The 13,808-nt window shown below is 36.9% G+C and overlaps 1 protein-coding gene across 1 annotated transcript in view; it reads right to left on the bottom strand.

The window, feature by feature from the left end:
• Positions 1-4,412, bottom strand: part of LOC130222031 (NACHT, LRR and PYD domains-containing protein 3-like) — a 125,826-nt gene extending 121,414 nt beyond the window's left edge. The window contains exons 1-3 of the mRNA XM_056454645.1: positions 4,114-4,412; positions 3,442-3,492; positions 2,655-2,759 (exon numbers count right to left, since the gene is read on the bottom strand). Coding sequence (XP_056310620.1) covers positions 2,655-2,759; positions 3,442-3,485 — 149 coding nt within the window. The 5' untranslated portion in view covers positions 3,486-3,492; positions 4,114-4,412. The remainder of the gene's footprint in view (positions 1-2,654; positions 2,760-3,441; positions 3,493-4,113) is intronic.
• Positions 4,413-13,808: the final 9,396 nt, after the last annotated feature.

Raw genomic sequence — 13,808 nt, 5'->3', positions numbered from 1 at the left:
CCACCACTGTAATGCTCAGATCTCCATGAGTTCTCACCACTTTCATGACTTTTAAAGTATTCTTTTGTTTTATTCCCAAAACTTTCCCAAAATCCCAAAGCGATTCTGTATTAAAATAAGATTGAATACATGCACTATGTGGGCACATATTCAAATATGCATCTCACACCCTCACACCCACATATGCATCCTGCAAAATTTGCTTCATTTGGACAGATGGATAATTACAGTCTCTAACTATCTGGTGCTTCTGTTTTGTTTCGTGGCTGGCTTCAATATGAAAGTGAAACCTAGAGTCGTTATAGATTTCATTTATTAAACACAAGCACAGAAAATTAGGTTTCCTGATTGAAGTTTAGTTTGTAAATACATACATGTACAGCAGAAAATAAAGGAAAACTAAGTTAAGAATCATTTTACAACTGAAATCAAATCCGCTCATGAGGTTCCTAAAGGTTCCAACCACTAGTGACCAAAATGTAAAACACAAAATACCTTTCAGCAGAAGATGGTGTTTTCTCTCTGAGGTTTGGTGGATGATGTTTTGTCTTCCCCAAATGGAAAAACCTAGAATGATGACAAAATTAATTTTAAATGGTGTCACGGTCAGCAGCTGGAGTACCCACCAGACACATTAGAGGGCACTCTACCTCATATCAACCACTCACAAACACAAATAATCTCCAAAACTAAGTCATTAGTTTGTGCTACAGTTATGCTGATTTGTGCCACAAAAATGAACGTTTCTGCTGGTTTGTGCTGGGTTTCATTTTGACAGATTTAATTTCTAAAGTGAAAGGGCTTGGTCAAAATAAAGACAATTTGCTACAACACTGCTTAACTTTTGATTTCATGGTCATTTAAAAGCTAAAAAATAATGCACCACATTCAAAAATTATCTAAGCACACACAAATTACAATATTTGAGAATATCATACATGTGAGGTGGCTGGTGATGTCATCATCTTTAATTCAATATTCAATATTTTAATAGTAGTAGCAGCACTAACGAAACATTTATAAGTCCAGCACAAATGAAACACACACAAGCGAGACTATTTTGGTAAATATGGAGCAACTGGGGCGAGAGACCTCTAAATGATTTAATATAATTTTATTAGGCCTACTAATAATAAAAATAGCAGCACAAACAGTTTTTGCAGCACAATCGAGCACACATTGTGAGCGGACGAAAATAATTTATTTGTGCAATAATATAAATATCTGATGTTCATTTTAACGGCACAAAACGACTGCACTTTCTGTGACATTTAGAGGAACTGGGAGTGAACTGACGTCACGGCTCCTGAAATATTTCGGTTATATCCAACTAAGGGTTTGCTTTATACGACACAAACCAGCACAAATAGGGCACAAACAAATGACATCAGTTTTGTGCGATTAGTAAAACCTGGGGAGGAGAGTGACGTCACACTTTCTGAAATATTTTAGTTGTATCTAAACAATGAAAGAGATACAGTGTTCGTTTTAACTGCACAAACGAATGACATCAGTGACGTCAAAAATATATTTAGCTCATTAAACAGATACAGTGTTTGTTTAAACAGCACAAACCAGCACAAATCGAGCACAAATGACATGTGCTGATTTGAAGTCATTTGAGCAACAGGGGGTGGAAAGTGACGTCACACGGTCAAAAAAATAAAGCTTAATATCTCAGACCTCAATTCAGCACAAACGCTTGGTTTTGCGGCACAAATCAGCACAAACGAATGGCATAGTTTTGGGGATTTTTTGTTTTTTATGGGGTGCCAACTTCACAGAGGTCCACTGTCTTGATCTACATTACAGGTGTCAAACTCAGTTCCTGGAGGACCGCAACTCTGCACAGTTTAGTTCCAACCCGAATTAAACTCACCTGATGAAACTCATTGAGTCCTTCAGGCTTGTTTGAAACCAGGTAAGTGTGTTAAAGTAGGGTTTGAAGTAGAAATCTGAAAATCTGCAGGCTGCATCCTCCAGGAACTGAATTTTACACCCCTGGTCTACATGTACCACAGTGCTTTCCACCTCACACCTCCCATGATTCATATAAACTTGCCTCTGATGACCTGCAGACAATTCACTCATGTATTTGACAGACAACCATGGCTGAGTATTGTTTCATGTTATGGACTTTATCAAGCGTTTCATTTACTGAAATCACATGATATGTCCATTTGATATGTGCTCTGATCCACTGATTTACAGCAAAATAATGTAAAGGTTTTGAAGCTTCATGAAGCAGTGCTCCAAAATCAGCCATCACCTCTGTTTACTGGAGTACTCTTGTGGATTACAGGTCTGTAACACGTTCATGTACACTTAGAGCGTGTTTCACTGGTTCGTGTTTTAATCTTAGACTATTTCTGTTTTTATTGTTAGCTGTCTGGATATTGGATTATTCCTTGTGGATTACCCTTGATTATGATTGCTTGTTTTGTCCCCTTGCCTGACTAAAAGATACTCTGAATAAGAAATTAAAACCATCATTAGGTGTCTGTAAATGTCTTAATTCACTAAAAGTCATTGAGTCATTTGATTAATCCAATCAACTGATTCATTTACTAATGACTCTATTTTCTGGATTGTTGGTTCACAATAATATGTTCAATACAGTCCATGTGTGTCCAACAATGTAAAACACTAAATACCTTTTGACTGATGATGGTGTTTTCTCACTGAGGTCTGGAGGATGACCTTTAGACCGGTTACTCTTCAGAGACACAGAGCGGGACACACGTGATCCTGATCTCACACTGAAGACACAAACACACCAGAGGAATAAACTGCAGGAGAAACTTCAGTCTCCTTTACAAGAGTTTATCAGACAAATATGAGTTTGTTCAGTTTAATTCAGCTCAAACTAATAGTTGACTGAAGGTCTGTCTGATCTGGTCTTCTACACAGGTATCATGGGTAAACAGACGAGTGATGTGCTGCTTTCTCATTCTGCACAATCTCAGCTTCACTGAAAACAAATTTGACTCTAAAACCTTGTGATGGAACCTGTAGAGTAAAAACTGACCACAGAAACCAGATGAGGAGATATAGACCACTAAACATTAATGTGTATCTATAGAAATGAATATAATCTCTGAGTCTGAGAGACAAAAATACTTTATAATTCCCTTCACTGAACTATACATTTATGGTCATTTTCCCTCCTCTACAGGCACTGAAACTGTTCTGTGGTCAGCTTTAACTCTGATGTTGTACAGGACTTTAAACAGCACACATGACACATATTGAGCTCTGATAAATATGACACCAGATCAAGCTGTCTGTAATCTAGAATGATCTAAACACATTTCCTGAAGCTGTAAACTGAAGCTTTGTTCATGATTTGATCAGGCAATAGCAACACAAATAAGTGCATTGTTGTTGGTCTTTGTTCTTCAGAGAAGTGTTGAAATAATGGTGTAAAAACAGAGTCAATACCTGTGTTTCTCTGAGAGAGAGTCCTTTACTCGCTCCTCTGCCATACTGCAGCTAAAACACCAATGCAGACATTAGCAGAGCGTTCAGGAAACAATCATATATATATAGTCCTTTACATGAATGCAGTTGGTTTAACCCCTGATCTGACACCCCAGCTATTTCACATTTGATTTAAGATAAATGCATGTTATATAGAGTTTATCAAGATAAGTTCAGGTTTAGTCAACTGTTGATTTAGTTAGTATTAAAATGTCTTATCTATTAAAGAGGCTATTTGGTTAGTTAATGCGTTACTCTGACAGTAAAGGGTTAAATGCAGTTCTGTTTAAGGATTGTCAGCTTGTTGTTGTTCAGCAGCTTTTCTTCCTGTTCAACTGGAAGATCTGGTTTAACTTTACTTTTGATTTCGTGACTCTGAATGTTTAGAGTTATATTTAATGCTGAATTATTGGAAACTGTTGAGTCAGTCTGATATAGAAGAGAACAAACACTTTAAAGGGATTAAACAATAAAGCTTTTAGACACAGTGTTTAAATGACCGTGTTTGACTCAGTGTTTAATCTGTGTTTGAGGATTTGATCTTCAGGATCAGACATTTAAATCACACTCACACATCTAAAATCCCTTCATCATCTCCACAAATAAGCGTAATGGTAGAAGAATGAAACTCACATGCAGAAGTACAGACGCTCTTGTGCAGCAGGAACACAATCTGAGCTCTTTGACTCTTTCACTTCACTAAAACACACCTGTGTGATCTACAGGTATATCCTGAAATATTATTGGCTCCACAGAGTGACACTTACATGAATATTCATGAGGTTCTCCTGACTGTGGGCGTGTCCTGAAGACAACACACAAACCACTGGAGCTGAAGATATCTGTACAGCTTCTCTGAGCACGAGTGTGTTGAAGGAAGATTTAGAGAAGGTATTTGAGATGAAATCTGAGAGGTCTCTGAAGAATATTTACAGCAATGTTGAACCCATAAAATAAGATTAGAGATTTATATATAAATGAGTACACCTCATACAGATCTCTCTGTTATATTATTATTTTCTATATGATGCTGTTCAATAATATTCAATAAGTGTGTATATACAATAGTTTAGTCAGTACCAAAGGCAAAACTGGAACTAATGAACAAAATAACTTCAGATCACAGTGAAGAAAAACAGCAAACACAAATGAATAATGTTTAAACAGATGAAAAATCAAGAAAACAATAAAACAGTATTGCGTTTAGTTAAAATGGTGTAGTTTGTCATCGATTCATTGTTTGCAACACATAATTTGAATTTACATGTATTATCTTTCTATTTCTGAATGTGTTTTCAAACTTATTTTGATCAATATATCTGTTTGTCTATATTCGCTATTAGAAATAGATTATATATATATATATATATATATATATATATATATATATATATATAGATAGATAGATAGATAGATAGATAGATAGATAGGATTTTTTAAGGAAGTGTATTTATTAATGCTTTGCTTTTATATATACAGTAGTCAACATTTGAAATGATTCAATAAGCTTTTCTAAATTGTCCTAAGACAAGAATAGGACAGCTTTAATGAAATGTTTTGATTATACAATGATCACTCATTTACAATACAGATGTTTAATACTATTGGAATACTATACTACTAACTGGAAGACGGAGTTGACGTGTCTTGGTTGTGAGAAATGATTTATTATTATCAGTAAAAAATCTAACTTAGCAGCTGTGATTCATTTATTTATTTGTTCTTTTATTATATGTTTAAAGGGAAATAGCATAAGGGATTACATAGTTACACACAAACCATTATAAAAGGGGATTTTAAAATTAAATACAGATAACGTAAATATCTTAAATGACTGAAATCAGGGAATCATTAAAACCTTTAGATCGGTTTAGAGAGTTCACAGATTCAGGATCAGTTAGCATGCATTGTTTTTCTGTGAATGTGATGTTTTCCAAATAGTGTAAGAATTTTACTTCACAATCCATAAATAAAATGATTTTAATCAGTTATAATGATAAATGTACAGAACACTAAAATATAATTATTGCGACTTCCTGATTCCTCCTTAAGTCACTAGAGAGGCAGTGAGTGTCCCAGACATCCCAAGCAAATGCATAGAACTTCCCGGAGACTTAGGATGTCTGGGGTCCTTTGAATTTGTGACGTGCTTGTGGCTGAGACAGACACGCTGAGCCCAAGATGTTATTAGCAAAACTTTATATAAACTTGAAGCATGACAAACAAACAGCAATCTGTGGGATGAATACCTGTTGCATAAGGCGTTAAAGGCTGATTATTGCGTTGTAGTGATATAGGGCTGTCGCCTGCTCCGTGGCGGTCAACAAAAAATACGGTTATCCCACTCTCATTCTCTCCTCCTAAAACCTGTGTGAGTGTGCACGCGATTTATTCGCTCTAGTAGGTGCCAGATATGCCCACGTGACCAAACCATAATACGTCACTATAAAACCCAAACAAATCGGTATACAAAATAAACATTATAATTAAATGAAAATTAATATGGCTTCTATAATCATAATGAGATAACGAGGAACCAGAATAGTTTAGTGTAATTACAACTGAAACATTTAATAATAGTTTCTGACTTACTTTACAAAAATAAAACACTGATAAAAATAAATGATTGCATGGCTAATATCTATCTGTCATATTTTAAAATGGCTTTCCTTCACTTTATTAAGAGGTGGTTTCCCGGACCAAGATTAAGCATAGTCCTAGACTGAAATGGCCATTTAAATCAGACTAACAGAACTGTGTTTTCTCTGTCATGGTGTTAAAAAGTCTAAGACTTATGCCGAGTTCAGACTACAGGATTTAGTAACCGTGTCACAGATGTTTTCACACTGCATGACTATCTGGGCTAGCATTCTGTCGCTGCTTTGTTTACACTGCAAGATGGATCGGCAACAGGGGGTTCACACTGAATGACTATTGTTCAACTACGTCTCACAGCCAGAAACACGTCATATATCTTTTGTTATCATCTACATGATGAGAAAGAAGCCTTTAGTGGGGTAGAAAATGTCCATATTTGCTCACCTGGGTTTGAAGGAAATTAGCAATCTCTCCTCAACTATTTTCTTTTTTGACCCGGTTATATTGCTCAGATGACACGTCAAACAGACCCAGTGCTCCTGGCAAATTTACACTAGTTTTTTCTCCATTTCTTGGGTCCAAATGAACTGAAAATGAGCGCTTTTACCCTCTCCCCCAACCTTCCGCTGCAGTCCCCCAATCATGCAGTCTGAACTCGACATTAGTCTAGTCTAGAATAGGCTAATTTCCTGGAGGAACACTAGAGCAACTTCAGGACTAAATTGAGGCTTAAATTAAATCTACCAGGAGGCAGGTTTAACTTAGATTCATTTCATTTGGAGGACACATGGATTACTTGGACTATGTACTTTGACTAGGCAAGTTCTTGCAGACAGAAGTGACCCATTGCAACGTTTTGATGAAATAAGTTTGAGATCGTTTCCGCATGCATGAAGTAAACCATTTGTGAATTAAAAGCACATCACATAAACTTCCCTGATGCTGGAACCCAGGCTATCTACAAGGTACTATTCAATGAATATGGAAATTTCCCAGGAGTCATAGGGTGCATAGATGGAACCCATATTCCCATTAAGCGTCCCTCTACTCCAGATGCGGAGGAATACAGGAACCAAAAGAACTGGGTTTCCATAAATGTCCAAGGTGTATGAACTCCCCAGTTAAAGTTGTCAAACATTGCTGCACGGTGGAAAGGTGCAACTCATGATTCTCCTCAACTCATCTCTGTATCCTCAATTTGACAGAAGAGATCATAATGGAGTTTTGCTTGGTGACAGTGGGTATGCTCAGAAGAATTTCTTGTTTACGCCATACTTGCACCCAACAACAGCTGAACAACTGCGCTACAACCAGGCTCATATGCCCACAAGGGCTTTGGTCAAGCGCATGTTTGGAAGAGTCGTTTCCAGTGCCTTAGGAAAACACTCAGATTCAAAGCAAGTAGATGCTGCACTATCATTATTGCAACAGCCGTTGACAGCCATGACAGGGTGATAAAGTGCATCCAAGCATGGCCGCAAATCTCCCATGCGGTCAAGTTCCTCACCTAGCATACCTTCATTCAATCTGAAACATACTTTTCGTTGCTTTATAAATGAAATGAATCAACTTACCTTCTCTATTTTGCGTGATGGGGTGGTTTTCCTGCTCTCCTGCTTTTAGTCTCGGAGGCTGCAGGGCCCATATGATGGCAAGTCTTTTTCTGAGGTGTCATTTAAAGCAAAAGTACATCATTTATAGATAATACAAGCTGAGGGATGCACACAAAGCATGAAATATTTACACAAATATAACATTTATCAAATAAATATATCTTCTGGAAACAGAAACACACACATAAACCTCAAAACAACACAGATTTGGGAGGAAAAAAAGTGGTTTATTTGATGATATTTCAGGTGCAAATGCAATGTTAGTCAGCACGGACATGTGAAATGTGTTATGTGATGATGAAAAAGTGTTAAAAACAGAATATTACTCTTTAATAATCATCATTTATAATGTCTCATGCTAGCAAGAAGCCTTGAATTCATTACTTTCAGCTTTGGAAACACAGTTTAGGACATTTTTGTGCATCATTCAGATCATCAGATGTTACAGACACAAATGACACCCGCTACACACACACACTCTCTCTCTCTCTCTCCCTGTCTCTGTCTCGGTGCATGCTGGGAGTGTACGGGTGCGTGTGAGGGTGAACACGGTGAGAGGGCGTCTGTTTTTCCCCCCTTTGTTTTCTCTTTTCTCTTATTAAAGTGATAAAGAAAAGTAAAGTGGATTAAAGACCTAAGTCAAAAGTTATTGTTTGTAAGTTTGGAGTGGCGGAGAAAAGAAGAGATGGCCTCCTCACCTGTGGAGGGCGCGGCGTCTCTATCTCTCCGCCACTGTGTCAGGTGTATGGCCGAACCTGAAGTGACCGTGGAGGATGTATTGTTGGCAGCTGGAGTGCAAATAGGATATGAAAATATTTGCTCTGCATCCCGTATGAATAAGGGAGTCATTATTTTTGTGAAGGAGGAAAACTTGGTGAATTGATTGATAAGCACGGGTGTTGAGGTAAGTGGCGCTTATATCACCGTTTCACCGCTGGTTACACCGACAACGCGAGTAACGATATCAAATGTGCCGCCGTTCATAAAGAACGTCGAAATTGAACGAGCTCTTGCAAGTTACTGAAAGTTGGCTAGCCCAATGAAAACGATTTCTCTTGGTTGCAAAAATGAGGCTTTAAAGCACGTGTTATCATTCAGAAGGCAAGTTTTTATGTTTCTGAATGAACCAGAGCTGAACGTTTCTTTCAGACTGTGGCATGAAGGGAAATCTTTTTTGCTGTATGCTAGCACTGAAAGTATGAAGTGTTTTGAATGTGGAGATATCGGACACAAAAAAAACGAATGCCCACATAAAGTTCAGGCTAATGAAAATACAGGACAGAATGCTGTTGACAGAGATCGTGATATTAGTTCAAATGTAGTGGAAGAACAACCCCGAGTTGTGAATGAAATGCACGATGGTGATGTTGCTGGTAGCGACAATAGTAACGTTAGATTCAATAACGGGCCTGTGGTTTCCATAAACAAGAAAAATAGGGTCGAAGAAATAGCAAGAAATGATGACGATGAGATTGTAGCAGAAGGTAGTGGAGCATGTGCAGAGACAATGACTGGAGATAAAGAAACCAAGCAACAACTTGACAGTTGTTGCTTGAACAAATTCACAGGGTCTTGAAATGAGTAATGACAATGAGATTATGGACGATGATGCTTGTTCAGATATTTCTGATTTTGGTCCCCAGGTTATGGGAGAATTGCATACATTGCAGGAAATAAATGATTTTCTAGATGAAACTTTTGGAAAAGGGATTGAGGTTGAGGATTTTTTCCCAGATGTGGATAAATTTATTGCTTCGGTTGTGTTGCTTCAGAAAACGGAAAGCCTTGATGAGTTAAGTAAGCAAAAGAGATTTCGGTTGAGGAAGCATTTAACAAAACTGCGTAAAGGAAAACCTCGTACTTTAAAGAAGTGAAAAATGATTAAGCTGCACAGGGTGTCTATCTTTTTTTTGGTTTCTGGCTCTGTTTCTATCCTGTCTTTTTTTCATTTATTTATGGAGCATTTGAGGGTAGGCTCCTTAAATATTAATGGGGGTAGAGATAGGAAGAAATTGGCAATGATTTCAGAATTTCTAGAAATAAAAAAGATTAATGTTGCCTTTTTACAGGAAACACATTCTGACAGTGATAATGAAATAGAATGGGATATGTGGTGGGGTGGAAAATGTTTTTTGAGTCATGGATCAAATAATAGTGCAGGAGTTACAATATTAATTTCTAAAGATGTAAATGCTAATATATTATTGGTGAAAGCAATTGAGAAAGGTAGGATCTTGTATATAAAAATAGAAATTGAAGGCTTTTTGTTTGGTTTTATTAATGTTTATGCAGCAAATAATGGGTCGGAAAGGGTGAGTTTTTAAAAGGAGTAGAAAAAGGTGTTTGTATTATTTTAGGAGGGGACTGGAACTGTACAACAGATTTTTCTGTTGATAGAAATGGCGAAGAACCTCATAATCAATCTAGTTTAGTTTTATCTATTTTTTAATGAAGAAAAATGGGTTAGTAGACATATGGAGATTAAGACATAAGGGGGAAAGACAGTATACATGGGTTAAGTGACTGATAATATGGTCTATGGTGCAAGATTGGATCGTTTTTATGTGGGACAAATATGGAACAATAGGGTGATAAAGGTTTTTATTTCACCTACTGCTTTTTCGGATCATCATATGATTGGTTTAGAATTTAATTGGTTTAGAATTTAAAAAAACGTCAAGATGTGCACATTATTGGCATTTTAATACAAAGTTATTACAAGATGTTTTGTTCTGTGAGAGATTTCTATTATTTTGGAATGAATGGAAAATGAAAAAGAATTCCTTTGAAAGCCTTAGTCAATGGTGGGAGGTGGGTAAGGCACAGATAAGAGTTTTTTGCCAGAACTATACTTTAAACTCTTCTTTACAAATTAAGGTAACAATACAAAGACTGGAAAAAGACATTGTGCAGCTTGAAAAAGAACTTATGAATAATCCTGGAAAAGTGCAGAAAGATTTGTTGAAAAAGAAGAAAGTAGAACTTGGATCTTTCTTGCATGAACGGGCAAAAGGAGCTATGATAAGAGCAGAGTTTTGTTCCATTAAAGATATGGACGCTCCTAGCTCTTATTTTTTTAACTTAGTAAAACAAGTGCTCAACAGAAACAGATACATCATCTGCGCCGGGAAAATGGGACTATCACTTCTGATCCAGTGGAAATACGAAAGATTGTTGATTTTTATAGAACATTATAAGGAAGGAATCATGTGACACCAAAAGTGCGAAAGAATTACTCGAGGACTTGCCAAAATTACCAAATGAACAAAAAAAGTTGTTGAACAGTGATATCACTTTTAAGGAACTTACTGAGGCAATGCAGCAATTGTCTAATGGACGGTCTCCAGGAATAGATGGACCGCCGGTTGAATTTTATCGACAATTCAGAATGTAATCGGAATGGATTTATATGAAGTATTTTTAAGCTGTTTCAAAGAAAAGGTACTTCCCTTGAGCTGTGGACGTGCAGTTCTCTCACTGTTACCAAAAAAAGGGGATTAATGTAAGAAGCTAAAAACTGGAGACCTGTGTCTTTATTTTGTTTGGACTATAAAATTTTGTCAAAATCTCTTGCAAATAGAATTCTACATTGTTTACGTTTCCTGATGGAGAATGATCAAACATATTGTTTCCCAGATAGGTCAATTATTGACAATATTTGTATGTTACGAGATGTGGTTGATTTTAGTCATCTTACAAGTAAGTGTGACGGTCTTGCTTGGGCTGTCTTTTTACTGTACAATGGAGACAGACAGCGCGTGTAAATAGTTGCTGGTTCATAAAGAAAATGACCACTTTCACAGCAATGCTTCATTAACTCTGCTCTGTTTTATTTAAAACAGTTTTTTAAAATTTTAACAGTCTGAATATGTAAAACATAACACTGAATTATAAATGACAGATCAATGAATGACAATACTTAATGTACAATCACTGAGTAATACAGAGCAATACAATTTAACTCAAAAAGAAAGGAAACATCCCCACCTAGTGGAGACTTTTAGCAACTCGTTTTGAATAAAAAAAAAGAATTACAAGCAATTAATTAATAACATTTAACAATATTCCTGTACAATGGAGACAGACAGTGCGTGTAAATAGTTGCTGGTTCATAAAGAAAATGACCATTTCTATATAAAACACAAGACAGCACACAAATTGATTACAATCAGGCCTCGTTATATAAACACGTTATAACTCAAGATTGAGCAACACACTCGACGCCAAACACAACTCAACAGTGTCCCAACATATTCATTGAAACATTCAGTCACAATAAAGCAGATATTTATGTGCTTTTAACACTTATAAGTAGTCATTTTCCACCCGGGAGAAACGTGCGACTTACCCACAGCAATGCTTCCTTAACTCTGCTGTGGGCGGTCTCTACTCCACGCGCTTATCACACCACGCACACTGTAGAGGGCGCTGTCCCCATTTAGGCATTAATTTAACACGCTTCTTTGCCCCGTTACATAAGGATCTTGGGTTTTTATCATTAGATCAAGAAAAAGCTTTCGACAGGGTGGACCATGAATATCTTTTTAATGTTTTGGTGAAGAATTTTTATCTTATATAAAACTGTTGTATTCAAGCGTATTTATAATGGTTAAGACTGGTGGGGCTTTGAGTGCTCAAGTACCTCTTGAAAGAGGAATTAGACAAGGCTGTCCATTGTCTGGACAGCTGTATAGTCTAATGATTGAACCTCTTTTACTTAAACTTAGGAAAGATTTAAAAGGTGTTGTATATAAAAATGGAGGTGAAACTGTAAAACAGGTCTTATCTGCTTATGCAGACGATCTCACAGTATTTATCACAGGGCAAGAGGATATCAGAAGTTTAAATAAGAACATTAGAATTAATGAAAAAGCATCTTCAGCCAAAGTAAATTGGGAGAAACGCGAGGGGTATATTATAGGTCAGTGGAATGAGGTGGGATATCCAAAGTTACCAGGGGGTTTGAAATGGGGAAAGGATGGGATTAAAGTTTTAGGAGTTTTTATAGGTAGTGATAAATATCGAATGAAGAATTGGGAGGGTATGCTGGACAAGGTATCTGCCCGATTGTCTAAATGGGAACCGTTATTACCACAGTTGTCGTACAGGGGGAGAGTTCTGGTCTCCAATAATCTGGTAGCTTCTACATTGTGGCACAGATGTATTGTTTTGGATCCACCTAAGGATATTATATGTGAAATAAAGAGGAAGCTGGTCAATTTTTTTCTGGAGTGGTGAATACTGGGTCCGAGCATCAGTAATTTTTTTGCCAGTGTGCGAGGGAGGTCATGGACTGGTGGACGTTAAATCTCGCATTCAAGCTTTCAGGCTACAAGCAGTAAAAAGATTTTTTTTTATCACAAAGAGTTGTTATGGACACCTACAGCATGTGCCATTTTGCAAAGGGCAAGTGGACTTGGACTTGACAAACACCTGTTTTTAATGACATTGGAAGATATGGATTTGTCTGCAATTTCAAGTTTTTATCAGAAGATGTTTTGTGTGTGGCGTAATGTTTTAAAGGTGGAAAGAGATAAGGAAAATTTCATACACTGGGCTTCTGAAGAACCTTTGTTTTTTAATAGCATGATTCAAACAAGACTTTTATCCTCAGTAAGTGTACAGCATGTATGCTGAAGAAAGGGATTGTAAAGCTGGGACACCTAATAAGCAACAAGATATGGAAACCTGTGGAAACCATTATGGAAGTGACTGGTTTAAAATCAAAAAGACTTGCAGGACAATTTTTAACGGAAATTACTGTGGCATTACAAAACTTTTATGGAAAAATTATGACAAGTGAAAAGTTATCAGACTGGAGTGACACTAAAGATTTCCCAAGGATTGGTATTTCTTTGCAAACTTGTGATGAGAACCAAGAAGAAACCACAGACTCCATATTAAATGTAGAGACTCCTCAACTCCATTATCTGGATAACACTTCAAAGAAGACACTATACTATGCAACAGTGAAAGTAGTACACCGCAAGTCACTCAGGAGACAAAAAGTGTCAAAATGGAGAGGATTGTTGGGTTTTCCTTGTAAGAGACAGGTGGAGGACCCTGTAGAAAAACGAACTGCTGATTTACAGTGGAGGGTTATTCATGGCGCCATAG

The sequence above is a fragment of the Danio aesculapii genome, chromosome 4, assembly GCF_903798145.1.
Source record: "Danio aesculapii chromosome 4, fDanAes4.1, whole genome shotgun sequence".
In the NCBI taxonomy this organism is placed as follows: Eukaryota; Metazoa; Chordata; class Actinopteri; order Cypriniformes; family Danionidae; genus Danio; species Danio aesculapii.
Note: the sequence above shows the minus strand (reverse complement) of the source record. Positions and strands in the feature narration are given on the sequence as shown.